The following is a 16576-nucleotide window of genomic DNA, read 5'->3' on the forward strand; positions in this document are numbered from 1 at the left end:
GAGTAATCATCAGTGGGAAATAATTTCATAGGACAAGGGTTGCAATCTCTTTGGTGAACAATTGCTTACTCTCTGTGGGGCCTTCGTTTTAGTCATTTGTAATGGCTTGATTAGATGGACAAAGTCCGGTAATTTCACTTGCAATACTTACAATGGAGCAAGTGTAGTAGATTATGTAATTTGCTCGCATGGGCTATGTGAGAAAATGGAGGAAGTTTTGATTGGAGATCAGCTTTGGGACTTAAGATCAGATCACAAGTGAATTTATTTAAGTTTCTCTTGAACTTGAAAGAAGCAATTAGAGTAAAAAACTCAGTGTGTTCAACAAAATCTCCCAAAGGGCAGAATTCTTTTGACTCCAAAAAATTGTAATACCTTCAAAATGACGCTAGAGAGGCTCTTTGAGAAGGAGAAAATCCCAATTCACGACCTTCATAGTCACAAATTAACACATTTAATTCAAAGCGCACTTGTAGAGTGCAAAAGAGAAAAAATTAAGAAGTCTGAAACAAATTGCTTTTCGGTTAATGCTTGGTTTGACGAGGAATGCAAAAAGGCAAGGAGAATGTGGAAAGAGTCAAACAAGGATAACATAAAGCTCAAAGCTTACAAGCGGATATTAAAAAAGAAAAAGGTTGATTTCATGGTTTCAAGTAGGGAAGTACTAATCTTCCTTGGAAAAAATAATCCCAAATTATTTTGGAAGGAGCTCCAACAGAGAAAGATGCAAACTAAAAATAGCATTACAACTTCTATATTGTTCGACTATGCAAGACAACTCTATGAGCAGGATCCCAGGTTGACCCTCCCCCCCTTGGTCAACACTGATGCTGAACTCTTCATGGTGGAAGAGGTAGAGATGGGTATCAAGAAGTTGGGTGCTGGAAAAGCAAAAGACTTAGCTGAACTCCAAGCAGAGTATCTAAAGTGGGGCTCAAAGATTCTTGCACCTCACATTACAAAAAATTTCAACAACATCATACAACTGAGGTTCCCCACAGATTGGACAACTAGTCTGGCAATAACTCTTTTCCAGAGTGGTGATGCCAATAATCCCTCCAATTATAGGACCATAATGATAAACCCTTTGTTTGCCAAGTTATTTGGAAGCATGCTAGAAAATAAAATCAGTAAGTGGACAAAAGAAGCTTTTTGTTGCTTTATTGATTTCAGAAAAACGTTTGACACGGTTCTTAGGGATAAGCTTTGGCACTAAATGGAAGAACTTGGGGTTTCTAAACACTTGAGAGCAGCTATGCATAGGTTGTATGAAGAGGTGAAAGTCAAAATTAGAACTTCAACATGCATTTTTGAAAGTTTTAGAAGTGATATCGGGGTCAAGCAAGGTTGCCCACTGTCGCCTACCCTTTTTGGTTTATATATTGATAAGCTTGAGGAGTGGTTAAATTCGCAAGGGGGTGATGGTATCTATTTGGGCAGTTTTGTTATAAGACTTCTTTTATATGCAGATGACCTTATTCTGATTGCTAAATCTGCTCTTGGTTTGCAAGAGCACTTACTATCCCTTTAACATTTTTGTAGAAGGGTGGGGATGCAAGTCAATATTAGCAAAACGAAAGTAGTGGTTTTCTCTAAAAAAGAAAACATAACCAACATAAGTCTACATTGAAGGCAACATTCTGAAATAAGTTATGGATTACAAATACCTCGGAATTGACTTCGACAAAAATCTAAGCTGGGATGGCTGTAGAAAGAAAAGAACTTTGGGTGGTTGGAAAACATTTTATGCTTTTCAAAATAGAGAGTTAGAGTTATGGGACTGGAAAACCACTCGAACTCTTTTTGAGCTTCTAGTGATTCCGGCGATTATCTATGGTTGTGAACTGTGGGCCAGCAGTACATCCGAAATGCAACGTAAACAAACCGAGAAAATTCAGAAGCATTTGATTACAAACAAATTCAAAATTAAAAGTGTAGTTCCTTATGCTATCTTGTTAAGTGAAACAGTAGTTGTTCCTATTGAAGCAATTTCCATGGTGCGAGTCATAATGTTTTTAAAAAATATTGAGCAAATGGAAGAGGGCAGATGGCCTAAGGTTGTCTTTAATGGCATATTGTGCAAAAGAAAAAAGTCTTGGATGCAGCAAAATAACAAATGGCTTAGTAAATGGGGTATTTGCTTGAACACGTGTCCCATAAATAGTAAAGAGAGAAAATATTTTGTTATGGATAAGTTCCACAAGCGTACATACTATACTCTATGGAGAAAGAAAAAATACCATATTGAGCTGTTTAATCCCACTCATAATCATCAACAAAAAATGTACATATCGACCAATATTTCTTGGAGAGACAAAATTCTTATTGCTCAGTTAAGGACTAATTCTCATCAACTTCGTTGTGAAACAAGGTGCATTTCATTTTAGAATACGAGGCCTTCAAAGACAACAGGGAAAGTTATGCAGATATTCTAACAGCGAGCTCTTGGGATAATCTATTTAGCGAGGGTTTTGTCGAGAAACTAGGAGCGTTTATTGTGAGAATTCACAGGAAAAGGGCCAAATACATGAACCAGATGAAGAAGCAATTTGTCCCATAGGCTATCTTTATCCTTGTGGACGTTAAAATAATTTTCTTTCTTTCTTTCTTCCTTTTTTCTATGACATGAGTGGTTTTAAGTTATATGCACTTTATATTTTTTCTTTGCCCCTTACTTTTTGATTTTACGTTTTATATTTTGATATGTATAATATACATATAACGTTTGTTTGATTTACTCATTTATGTGGTTTTTCAAATATACATCATATGGAATATATATTATGTTATGAACAATATATAATAACATATATAAAACATATTAATGTGTATAAAACATATAATATGGGTTCTTAATAATATAATGGATTAAAAGTTTGTATTTGTACACAATGATTTTATACATAATTTATAATATATATAACATGTGTAACTAATATAATTTACATATAAATTAAAATAATATATATACATATATAAAATACAACATATTTTATAATATATAGATTGGGTTTATTTTATGTGTGTTTACGTGACGAAGGGACATGGATCACGAAGATGCCACGTGAAAACCAAGTGAAACCAAACTCATTAAATAACTCAAAGGAGGAAGTCATCGAAGTAAGGCGCCAAAATAATGAAAGTAGTCAAACTTTGAAATTGTAAGTGAAATGCGCCAAAATAATGAAAGTAGTCAAACTTTGAAATTGTAAGTGAAATGCGCCAAAATTTTGTTCATTAGAAAATTGTCGAAAGAAGCTCATCAAATAAGAGATCGTTCAAAGTCAAGTGAGCTTTATGTGATCAAAAAGGTTGCGGGAGAGGCAACGCCGATGGGGAGATCAAAATTATCATACACCAAAATCAATAAGAAGGCAATAAAAAAACCACTCGAGACCAAGCAATCGGGCAACAAAAAGATAAATTTCTCAAAAATTAATGTGGGGTGCCCTTCATTTTAAGTAAAATGTAAGGAAGTTGTTGGCAGGCCAATGAGTGTATAACAATTATTACCCCCTTAATGATGAGGTAGTTCATTGCCCATCAGGGGTTGGGACATGCTAGGGATCCTTTTCATAATGTGAAAAAGCAACATATGCTTAGGAGTTGGGTGATGACCATATGGGGTGAGGTGGAGCTCATGCTAGGCTTTTGTCCATGTTCTAATGTGTATGTTCCAACCATCTTTTGCATTTTAGTATTTTTTATTTTATTTTATTTGTGGCCAATATAAGCTTTTTCATTTTCTTTTAGTTGCATCAATGTCCCAGGGCCAGGTTTCGGGCCCTACCCAAGTATGAGGATGTATGGATGCCCAATCCTAAAGAACTAATGGTCAATTGAACCCGAAGAATGGAGGTGGAATATAGGGCTTGTAACGTAAGATGAAAGTGGTAAATATGGAATAGGGGTACTTGAGTTGCATTACATGAATTTGGAATCAATTGGCACCCATAGAACAGAGGTAAAAACTGCAGTGAACGCCCTGTGAATATTGCTGTGAAGAATGGGGCACTCACTGAAGGGGATAACAAATTTCAAAGTATATCTTTTTTTCAGTTTGAGAATAGAAAGGTGGTTGAAAGAAAATTATACCAGTGCCTTGAAGCGCATTGGGCAAATGGGGTCTTTGGCGCCAAGGATGGATATTGCTCCAATGAAGGAAGAGGGTGCCCCTGTTGAAACATACATACAAAGAATGGGCCTATCCTACATTTTAACAAAAAACCCAGAATTCTTTCATCATATTTATTTGCTAAAACATACAAGGATAAATGATTATACAACTCGAGCACAATCAAGGAATAGTTCTACTGTCTATCACCATGAACCAAGAGAAAAGACAAGAGAAACCATTCCAAAACACTCATACGATTTAAAACAGTGTTACCAAGGCAAATTTGATGTACATCCAGTGACGAAGGTTTCCAAAACTGAAGAGTACAAGAGAAGGGGTGAACTCAGCCTTTAGGGTGCACATAGAGACCATCCACAAGCTTCATGTTCAGAAAATTAGAAGGGAGAATGCATGGTTTGCCCAAGTTCAACACCCAATAGTAAATTTCTAACAGTTATATGCATGGAAAATGGAGCCCAACTTTTCTAGAAGCTAAGCCCACTAGAAAATGTGCACTCTAAGGTAGAAAAGTTAAAACATTATATTAAATTCATTTTGGTGGGCCCAATGAAATGAGTGCCCTTTCCGTGGTTGGTCGATATAATTTGATTGGAACCATTCCTTATGGGACTTGTAAGGTGTGACCCACCTTTTGTTGCTAATAATAAACTATGCTTAGGTGATTGAGTTTGGTGGGGCTTAGGAGGAGAGCACACCCCAATTGTAAAAATGGAACAATTGTTGGTGCCCCCACCCTTTACTCTTAGATAAAATCATGCCATTTCAAATCTTGTGGTTCCTAAGATTGTTGCACCCTCTCCTTGGTTGAAATTCACTCTACAATGTGCATCATGTAAGGTCTAGGAGGACTGACTCGTCACCCAGTATTTGACTTAGTGCACTAATCATTCATATGAAGAAATACCTGTGTGGGCCCAATGCCAGGGACGTGGTAACATCCACTACGGAGAGATTTATGGCAGATTTGAATTCTATTGAAAGACCCTTGCATGTTGAAGGGCCTTTGGAGGTTGGATGTGTGCCAAAGCCTCCTTATGCCCCTCATTTATGGAGATGGGTCATTTTTTGAGGGATTATGCTCATTTGCTTTGTACATGTGACACAAATCTCCTAAATTTATGTAATTTAGATTAATTAATTGAAGAACAAGGCTTTTTGCCTCTCCATAGGCTAGATTAGGGCCTTTTAGCCTAGAAAATTAACATTTTTAATGTAAAGGAAGTTGAGCACCTCTTCTATAAATAGTGGTGCACTTCTTTTCATTTTCTTATGGTTGAATTGTGGGAGAAATCCCTTATCAAGTCTGAAATTTCTGAAATATTCTCTTATTTCTTAACTTTGGCTATGGATAGATGAGTTGAGTGACTTTTTGAAGAGTTTTTGTTGATGTGGACGGTTCTTTCTTCTTGATGAATATTGGTAGAACTTGGAATGGATGCAAGATGAACTAAGAAGTGTTCTTTCTTCATCTTGGTTATGTTTATGGATAATAGTTGTTAAATATTCACCAAATTGTTGCTAGTATTTTTATCCCGTTGCCCCTCCTGAAAAAACCCTCCATCAAGCTCTTTTGAATTAACTTGAGTGGAGCTTACCCCCTTATCCCATCTTTGCAAAATGTATGACACCTAGATCAAACCTCTAAGGGACATAAGTGGGTTTCTCTTAATCTTTGAACCTAAATCCACTCCATTATTCCTCAAAGTGTGTTGTTCCTCGACTCCATATGCCCTAAAAAGGTATATTGGCAAGCTAAGGCACTAGTCTTCTATCCTCACATCACTTTATTTCCTTTCAAAACCTTTATAACATTTTTTTGGGGTTTACACTCCAAAATTACCTTGTAATTCCATCATTGTGCATGTTTGGGGACATTTCCTTTGAACTCAAATCTAAAAATTGCCCTAAGAACCCTAATAGTCCTATCCACCTTAAACCCTAATTATTATTTCTGTTGATTGGTGGTAATAGAGTTAGAACCCTTAGAGGGCTCTTGACTTAGTTTGACTAGGCCATTAGATCCCTAAGATGTATTGGGAAGAACCTCCCTTGAGCTATAGGAGAGTTGGCCAAAAGTGAGGAGGGGGTTGGTGAGGTGACAGTTGGCCCCCTCTTAATTATAAGTGGGTCTCACACTTGAGCTTTAAGATGTTATTTCAGGAAGTGTGAGATTTTGTTGTAATAAGCCTCATTGGCTTGATTCTATCCATTTCATAAACATTGCTCAAATTTCTCATCATTCCCAGTGACCAACTCTAGTAAATTAATAACTTGAACCTTGACAACTAGTTGTGATATCTACTCCAGTTCATTGTTCCCCAAAAAATTCTTTTCATTTCCATCTTTTGTGTTAATGAAACAAGGTGATTCAAGTTTGACCCCCACAAGATCTCTTTCAAGCGATTCCGCTTGACTTCATCTACAACCTTCATAGAATGAGTTCTTCTGGAAACACTTAAATGTTTAATCATCCTTTGACTTATGCCCATTTCCAAGAGGGAGATGGCAAATAATATCAAAGTTACAACATAATGGTACCTCAGTTTACTATGTTCTTGTCTCTTCACAACCATCATTTTGTATGTCGATAAAATACACAAGTTCAACCTTCATTCCTATAGTGTTTTCATATGTCATTATTTCAATCCGTGGGATGTGTTTTCATATGTCATTATTTCAATCCGTGGGATGTGTTTTCATATGCTTATTAGTCCAAAACTATTAAAAGGATATCTCGATTTCCAACTGTCCAAGGATTTTGATGATGAACCCTAACTAATTAGGGTAGTGAGAAAACCCTTGGCCCCATTGTTGGACAGATTTTAGTGTTAACAATTCGAAAGGCTAATTTAAAGGTTAGAGTTGAGTAAGATTTAGGAGTAGACAAAGGTGCAATTAGGGATGGATATTCCCTCACCTACTACTATAGCCTGTAGAAAGTTGAGATGGCTTGCCTAGATATTACAAGATGTACAGAAGCATGCATGAGTTTCTAGATCTTCAATGAAAGCAATTATACCTCCTAGAAGATATTTTAATCATGTTGCATTGCCTTCTTCCACTAGTGAGCCTTCCAATTTTTTCGATGAGGTGAGGTGTGATGCATTGTAGAGGAGTTTGATGGTCGAATGATTATTCTTTTCCAAGATCCATTGGTTGATTCTAAGGTTGTAATAGGTGTAGATTTGCAAATTGCAAATTTGGTTGAGTCGTAGAGTGAGCAAATTGATGTTAGTAAAATCACTTTCCTCATAAAAAGGGAGTGTTATATTCTAGGGTTACTCCAAAGTGTTTACACCATTGTTGGGGGTGCTTCATGTGATATGGGGTGCATGGTGTATGGATGACCCTTGGATGTGCCATGATGGACAAACACATGTAGGGTTGCTTGTTGATTGATTGTTAGACCTCATCTTGGTGCTTATGTGACTTTCTTCATTGGAGATTGTTGACTTCTTCACAATGGCCACATGGAGGTTGGTTGCTTGTTTTGAAGGACAAATTGTTGTGGAAAAGGAGCATTGTGCATCTTGGAGGAGGGTATTAAGCCCTATATGGCATGGGTACATACTACATATGGTTGCTTGCATGGATGCTTGGGTTGAGTAGGTGGGGTGGACCTAGAGTAGTACATGGCATAAGAGGAATGTTGGAGCCTTCAAGGCTTGTAGAAGTGGGGCATTGTACCTTCTTGAGGAGTGTGCATGCCTTGTTGTCTTGTTTGTTGGACATCTTCACCTTGAAGCTTGACATATGTCACTTGTAGAGGGAGCACTTTGTGAAAATTCCGTAAACCAAAATCTTATTGCAGCAACTGGAAATTATTCTCCTAATTGTTAATTTTATTTAACAATTTATTTGTTGTTTGCTATAGCAAACACTGAATAAATCACATTGCAATATACACAAATAAAATATTGGGGAAAAATAATGCGCTGGAAACTGAGAAATGCTAGCGCACACAAAAATAACACAATTATTTTTAGATGAAAGTCCTCGAAAAAACCCAACTTGGGAAAATTGGTGCAACAATTGAGGGTTTTATTATTATGCAGCAGTGAGAAATTCTGAGTACAACTGGATGCCGAAATCTGGCAATCCTACAGAGAAAAATACTGGCAAAAATCTAGTGGGGAATTTTCCTCACCCCACAACAATCTCCTGACATGACTTGCCTTCAGAAATTCAGCCCTCTGACCCTCTACGTCAGCCTCTTCGTAGCTTGCTAGATGTCTAGCCTCATACTAGTCTCTGATGAAGTCATTCTACCTTCTGCTGACTGGAGAGATGCTTCTCCGGTCCTCTAAGACTCCTTCCTGGCCTCTGGAACTGAAAACGTCTCTCCCTCTCAGTAATTAGATCTTCCCTCTAAAGGTTGTTGCGCTACCCCTATGTCAGCCTCTCTATGGCCCTTCTTCCTCTCTGCAAATGCACTCGCTGGATCTAGAATGCCTCCTCCAGCCTCACTGTCTCTGCCCCTCTCTCACTGCTTCGATCTCTAGCTCTCTCTCTGGCAACGAACTGTTGTTTCTTTGGAAATCAATTTGCCAAGAAATCGAATTGCTTCAAGTGATCTCTTCATCACCACATCGACCTCCTCTTATAATCCTCTGTTGGAGCACCAACGACCAAGATTAAGACATAATCGATGGCTAAGATCATCTCTGGATCGATTCGTGTGAATTTCTAGATGATTTTCGCATTGACTTAATTAATACTGATTAATTAACCATATTCCCTAAGTTTAGACTTAGGAAATATTTAAAAACCAATGAATAATATAATTGAGACACTCATAGGTAGAATTTCTAGAAATGATTTCTGGGTTTTGGGAATCCCATGTATTCTAGCGCTCTCAACAAAATTTTGTGGCTAAAACACATTTGATGCTACAAAAACTAACACACTTTACATGTGGACCTATCATTTTGTGGATAAGTCACTTATGGTGAATTAGGGCTATTATTATATTGTTGGTCTCTCCTACCTCTCATATAAAATGAGGAAGGAGAGTATCATTTCATATTATCAACATTATACTCACTCTTAGTACTTCTCCTAGAGAGAAATCTTGTAGGGATCAAGTCAATAAGGTTCACGAGGAAAATCAATGAGAAGATAAGAAGAGAGAAAAAAATTGGATAGGATACTAGATCTTGTGGATTCATTTGCCACTCAATTGTATTAGAGATGTGAGAAGCAAAGTTCACTAGTCTAGCTCTCTTTCTCATACTCTATGGTATTACCACTCTTTGTCTTAGAGCACTAGGGTTCTTGGAGAAGTTCAAGAGTAATTCTAGGGTTAGGGTGAAGCTAGGGTTTGTGACAAACCCTAAAAGGGAAAAACAATGTTTTTGTAGCTCTTGCGAGAAAAGACTAGGGTTTTGGAGACAATAGTACTACCATCTCCGTTCTTTGGGTTGGTAGTTATGGGTCACTGGCATTGGCACCCTTCATCCACATCCCTTGAGTCAGGGCTCAAAAACTTGGCCCCGTCGGTTGTTGTAGTGAAGAGAAAGTTGAAAGCATATAAAGCCACAATGAAAGAAAATGTAAAGTGCAAAAGATTGGTGGGACATTGTTTAGTGTGTGGGCAAAAGCCTACATGAGCTCTACCCTACTCATTAGCCATCACCTAGTTCCTCAAGCATATAATGCTTTATCTAAAGAAAGGAACTCTTGAAAGTCTTAACCTTGTTGAGTGAGAAGTTGTTACATCCATAGAATTCAAAACCAGAAACAGTGACCGCACTGGTCCACCTATCAAACTGGGTTTCAAACCAAAACCGGTCAAATTGGGACTGGTCAGATCTCATTGAACTAGTCTTTAAAAAAATACATGAAATAATTATTTCTTAATGAAAAAAACTATTTTTAAGATTTAAAACCATGATTCCAAACCAATAGAGACAAAATATGAAAAGTTTGCTCATCTATATACCGTATAATTTTTAGGATTTAAAACAATGATTCCAAACCAATAGAGACAAAATATGAAAAGTTTGCTTTTCTATATACCATATAATGGCACCAAGTGCAATACATATTAGCAACAAAATACATAATCAATGAGGCTCTAAATGGCCTCTAGAGTCCAAAATCAATGCTACAAGCTATGGGGCCACTGGCCTACTACAAGTCTACATATCAGTGATCAACATGATCACTTCTCATCACAGTCAAACTTGGTTGAGTCTTGACTCTCAAACTTTTGCACTGCTTGAGTCACAAACTTCTCAGTGGGTTGAGTGACTTGAGTCGCAAACTTCTCAGTGGGTTGAGTGACTTGAGTCGCAAACTTATGAAGGTATTCAGCCGTAATATGCCCTATTACTTCATTTGGTGCCCTACATGGCTTTACATGGCCTCCTATCCCAGCCAAGTGTTGTTTGAAGCTGTAGATACTAAATACCCCCTCCTTCAATAGATTTTTGGTAATATTTGCATATCATTTTACCATCAATTATATCACAATGAGCCCATGCAGTATCCTTGGTTTTTGGAGGCATGTTGGCTACTACTTACCCCAAGCTCTCTGTTGTTCCACTACTCTAGCAAAAATTTAACACTCTCCAAGCTCCCAATGAAGCTCACAAAAACTCCAAATGAGATGTGTGAGGCAAATGAATGGGTTAACATCCTTTTAAAGGCTTGGAGGGGTTGTTTTTGGAGGGAAGCAACCCCTAGTTTCCCTCAAAACCACATAAAAATCCAAGAAACCGCCTTCAGTGGGGTCCACAGCCAGCCTGACAATAAACCAGCTGGTTTATTATGGAACCTGCCAGTTTATGGGAAAATTGGCTGGTTTCGTCATAAACCGGTTGGTATATGGCCGGTCAAACACAAAAATTGCCTTCCAATAACAGATGGCCCTGTTTTTCTACCAGTTTGAAGGTCGGGGCTAATGAACCAGCCAGTTTCACTGGTTTACGGTTCAAACTGACTGGTTTTGAATACTATGGTTACATCTTAAAGGGTATTGGAAAAATGTAAAAGCAAGCTTGGTCTCCTAAGCTATGCATCCAAATAAATATAAATCACTAAATTTAAAAGCACACCAAAGGGGTAGAAAAAGCAAGCCGAGGAAAGGGGTAATTCATGCCTCCATGATTGCTCCCTCCTCACATTTATATGCTCAGGATGTTGAATCCCCATTAATTGTTCTCATGGCTGTGGCACCTGCCTTGAAGTCTTTCCTGCTCTGTAGCCATCATTATCGCACACTCACACACACCTATGGATTGATGGGCTAACTTGGGGCATGTCATTTCCAAAGCTATGTCTGTGGCAGTGAATCATCCCTGAGGCTTATCTGTAGCAGTGAATCATCTCTGAGGCTTTCCATGGAAGAAAATCATCTCTGAGGTATGGTCTATGGCAGCAAACTGTCTCTGAGGCAAGCAAGGGCGGGTTTTGAGTTGACTGTGGCAGCGGATTACTGTTCTGGGGTAGCATGGAGGGTGGAGCCCCTTCTCCATGACAGTAAGGTTGGAGACCTCTTCCGGAGGTAGCAGCAAACTGTTTGTGGTTTATTGAAGCTGTGGGAGGCTAATACAGGCCTGCCTGAGGTAAAGGGCAGCTGAGGATAAGTCCCATGTGGCAGCGGAAGAGCAATGTGCTATCCCTAAGGCTGCTGGTAACAAACAAGACAGTATAATCAGAAGCAGCAAGGTTTAAGAGGGTGCCAGCTGATTGGGACCAAAGCAGCTAAGAACATTAACAATGTGAGCAACCAGTGAGACTGGTTATTGTGGTTATGACAGCAGAGCTGAGATAGGTCTCTAAGTGATGATGGTTAACCTAGTTTATGTATTCTCTGTTTGTGATGTTGTGAGTCTGTAATCACTTGTTGAATCAGCATTAGTTTATAAATAGTTGTGGAATCAACTGACTGCCAAACTCTTTATTGTACTGCTATGTATCCAATTAAAGAGCATCATCATTTCACAGATTAATGAACACTGTAATGCTGTAATCCATTTTAAGTGCCATTGAGTAATTCCAACTTGGTTACTACACACAAGTAAACACGAGTATTAGCAACATTTCCTTTTTAACAAAGAAACAATCATCCATACTGGTCATTAGCTGTTGCTGATTTTAGACTAAAAACAAATTCATGAACATCATCATGAAATCGATCTCAAAGTTATAGTGGTTGCTTCTAGTAACTGAGTATAAGGAGGGAGCTACCAAGCAATGGAGCAGACTTCCTTAGTTGCCTCCCGCTCATGATCTGTCAATCAAGATGTATCAACTATGAACAGTAGAAAGAGCTCTATCCATTTGTTCTCTACTTTGGGTCTATTATGTCAGCCTTGCAAGATCATTTTAAAATCAAATGCAAGCCTTTTCTGGATTACCACATCTAAAATGGATTGCTATATAAAATATGACCTGACACTGCTGGCTTTGATTAAATGGAATAATAAACTGTAACCTTCCCACATAATAGGTGGTTCTCAAGGCTGGTCGCCAAGGTAGACCAGCAGATGGTGATCTACCTAATGGTTTGGAACAAAATCAAAGCATTTGAATCAGGAAAGCGATTGGTAAACGAAAGTGAGAAGATGGATTGATCCAATACACCAGTCGTAATAAGTGACAATTGTGAAAAGAAGAAAATCTGAAAGAAAAATTGTGACAGATTGATGATAAATTGCTAGTTTGAGTAGTTGATGACAACAAAGTTTGAAGACGGAAGGTATGGTTTCCTTATTTATAGCTATCTGGCACTAGAAATCCTGGTTAGAGTGGTTGAATAATTTGGGTATGGTTAAATCATGTGACTACCATTTACACTGTCAGATGTGTATTTGTGTCCAGCATGCTAATTCCATGAAGCGAGAAGAATTTAGTGCTAATAGAAAGCTATGTTTTTTGAGGAAATTTTGGTTCTTCTCACATGCAGTTAGAAAAACATATCATTCTTCTCAGCTTTCTCCGTTTCTGCTCATATCAATACTATTCACTAAGGTGCCTGTTGAGGCAAGCACTTATGTGATCTAGAGTATTTAGTCACCATGATCATTTTTTCTACAAGAGGCAGGATTGGAGCATGTATCCTCGAAGCAAGAGCATGTGCACCTAATAAGTTCAGGGCATGTGTTCAAATACCAAGTCTGATCTATTCAATCCAAATCACGGTGCTAGTTACTAAGAATCTACAATGACTAATTGGAAAAATTCTGATCAAATTTGACTCTCAGGTGGAGTTAAATGTACTTACAGCAGTCAATGTCACTATCCATTCCTGAAAATAGAGAATGTTGAACAAGCCTTTCAATGAAGATAAGATAAGATAATGTTATTAATGACCAACAGTTGACGACAATGTTGGTCAATGGGACTCAAAATTACAGTCAATGTGAATAAACAGTGGGAATGTGAAAGCAACTCCTGTCACTAATGTACTGAAAGCGGAGAAAGAGCTAACTACTTAATCAATAGAAACACAAGTATTACAGCTACAAATCGAATATTACTTACTGTAGCACAAGGCAAATGGAATGCAAAACACTATCCATGTGATCAATGGTCTGCTTCTTCCTCAATCATTGACTCTGTCATAATCCACCAACAATTACAGTGCCTATCATGGATCAGTGATCTACTTGCAACTATCAGAAACCTTGAACATTGGTGCTCAATCAGGTAAAATACACATGACAAGGACCATGCATGTAAACTGGCCATTTGATAGTCAGTCACATTAAATTACAATCCCACCCATGTTCTAACTTATGCTCTCCAATGAGCCATCTATTGCATACCTATCCTAAAGTTACGCTCAATGTTTACTTAGATGATTACAAAGCACTAGATAATGCCTGATATAACGCATAAACTTCGACAAAAATCTCAAAGAGTCGCTGGTTTCCTAGTAAGAGAAAACCCCATTCAACAGTACTGTTAAGTAAACTAGCCAGAGATTTCAAGTTAAATGCCTTATAAGGGATTGACCTAGAAAAATACTCTCTCTCTATGTCTCTCAACTCTTTTAAGGTGTTGACCTAGAAAATTAAGTTCTCTATGTCTCTCTCTCTCTGGTAAGGGATTGATCTAGAAAATTAACTTCTCTCTCTATATCTCTCTCTCTCTCTGGTAAGGGATTGATCTAGAAAATTAACTTCTCTCTCTATGTCTCTCTTTCTCTTGTAAATGACTGACTTAGAAAATTAACTTCTCTTGTTATGTCTCTCTTTCTCTTGTAAATGACTGACTTAGAAAATTAACTTCTCTTGTTATGTCTCTCTTGTTCTCAAGAGAATAATGTTAACCCTAATACTGAGGTAAATGTCAGCACTTAGATGAGCTTTTCAAGGCCTTGAACTTAATTTGTATGCACTGTTGCAAAACCTCTGATTTCTCCAAGTTTTCCTGAGTTTTCAGGTTGCTGAGTTTTCAGAGTTTTTCAGGTGAGTTTATGCTTTCCTAAGCTGACGATCCCACCAATCTTTTGTTGATGACGGATTTTGTGGCATTTGAAAATATCTGCTTAAAAAATGCTAAAGTAATTTTAAAAAGTTTGAGTTCCATTTTAGGAAGCACAGAAACTGTCATTTTTGTTAACTTTTTATTATTCAGGTTTTAAAGCCTACTTAAAAAGGTAAATAAACCAAGTAGATTTCTAATGTCGGAAAATTCCTTATTGAAATTCAAGATTCTGGATTATTTTTAATTTAATGATTTGTTTAATAGTAATTCTCAATTTGAATCTTTCCTTAGGGGAGCATGGCAATTTTTTCAGCTTTTAATATTTCGAAAGATTTTAAGTGGTCTTTAATTTCTGGTATTTCCATTTTCTAAAGATTGAACTCTTTCTGAAGCATTAAGAAGACTATACAAATGCACGCCCATATAGATATTACTGTAGAAGGATTATTTGTCTTTCACTGTAAGAATCTCTCATGATCTTTCCTGGCTAATAATCTCTGTTTGACATACAGTTTCTGCCTTATGTTAGTTTATATGTTTAAATTGCTTGCCAGGTAACTATGGAAGACAAGGATAGCAGTTTTTGCAGTCTAAAATAGGTGCAGGAGATCAACCTGGTAAAGAGCGTAAAGCATTAGTTGTGCTAGTGAGGGAAAAGATTCAAAACTGAGTCAGAATCCTTTGGAGACTGCAGACATGGAAGGGAAGAGCCAAGAGAAAATAGCAGAACATATAGAAACAGAGGCAACTGATGTTGGACAGCATGTTAAAGAGGACAAGCAAAAGGATAAGAAAAATAAAAAAAACAAAGATCAAGACAAGAAAAATCTTAAAGAGAAGGACAAGGATAAAATAAAAGATAAAAAAATGGAAAAGGATACAGATCAGGATCAGGAAAAGAAGAAAGACAAGAAAAAGGACAAGGACTTTGACCAGGAAAAGAAGAAGGACAAAGTTAAACAAGGTGATGATCAGATCCAGGACCAGGAAAAGAAGAAAGATAAGAAAAAGGACAAGGACTTCGACCAGGAAAAGAAGGACAAAGTTAAACATGGTGATGATCAGATCCAGGACCAGGAAAATAAGAAAGGTAAAGACAAGGTCAAAGGGGACAAACAAAAGAAAGAGGGTAAAAGCGAATCTCTCTTAGAAGGTGGAGAGTGCAAGAAAAGAAAACACCAAGATAAAGCTGAAGTTAAAACAGAGAAAAAGGAGAAGGAGAAAAGTGGTGATACAGTGGAGAAGCTGAGGAAGAAGTTACAGAAGTTAGATGCCAAGCTAGAGGTAATTTTGGCAGAGAAAGCAGATATATTGCAGAGACTGAAAGAAGCAGAAGAAAAAGAGATAAAAACCACTCAGATTGATCATACGGTGGAGCAGGTCACAGAAAAGTTTAAAGAGGTCACTGTGGAAGATGGTTAAGATGTTTAACAAAAGCATTTCCATAGGTAAAGACATTAGGAACCAGAAGCAAACAGATTTTATAATATTCAAAGGATATAACTGATAAGTCATGGCTCCTGTTTAGTACTTGATTGGAAATGCTAACAGTAGTTTGGATCTGTAGCAGATAGAAAAATATTTGGCTTTGTTGATGTATGAGATTTGACTTATAGAGGGTATCGGAAAACCTTGTATATATTGAAGCAAAATGGTTCATGTACTTTCTTTTTTTTTACCTTGAATGCAACAGTAGACAAACATTAAGCATATAAGCATGTTGCGATCTACATGACAATCCAATTTGACATACAACGCAACCTTTTTTTAATGTCAGCTTTTTTTATTAACAAGAAACAAGAGACCCTCTTCAAAGAAAACCTCCATCCAAGCCAAGAGGGGTTATGTTGCTGCAATGTTAATAATTTTATTGTCCTCAATTGATTGTGACTATTATAATCTATGGGTACAGAATGAAGCATTTTGAACTAATTTTTTTAGAAATTATGTATGTATGCCATGATGCAGCGTATTTTTACTTGCATAGTTATGCCACTTCAA

At 37.4% G+C, this 16576-nt stretch overlaps 1 protein-coding gene across 7 annotated transcripts in view; it reads left to right on the top strand.

Moving 5' to 3' along the window:
• LOC149170112 (uncharacterized) overlaps positions 1-16290 on the top strand; it is a 120732-nt gene extending 104442 nt beyond the window's left edge. For 4 of the 7 annotated variants that reach the window (XM_089428887.1, XM_089428892.1, XM_089428886.1 and 1 more), the window contains one exon: positions 15130-16290. In XM_089428887.1, the coding sequence (XP_089285013.1) occupies positions 15272-15997 (726 nt within the window). In that variant the 5' untranslated portion in view covers positions 15130-15271 and the 3' untranslated portion in view covers positions 15998-16290. Of the gene's footprint in view, positions 1-14949; positions 15036-15129 lie in introns of all 7 variants that reach the window. The other 3 variants (XM_089428891.1, XM_089428890.1, XM_089428889.1) reach the window with 1 other exon arrangement.
• The last annotated feature ends 286 nt before the right edge of the window (positions 16291-16576 follow it).

This window comes from Pinus tabuliformis, chromosome 4_2 (genome assembly GCF_031772625.1).
Source record: "Pinus tabuliformis cultivar Carrire ecotype Pingquan chromosome 4_2, CPIR1, whole genome shotgun sequence".
Classification (NCBI taxonomy): Eukaryota; Viridiplantae; Streptophyta; class Pinopsida; order Pinales; family Pinaceae; genus Pinus; species Pinus tabuliformis.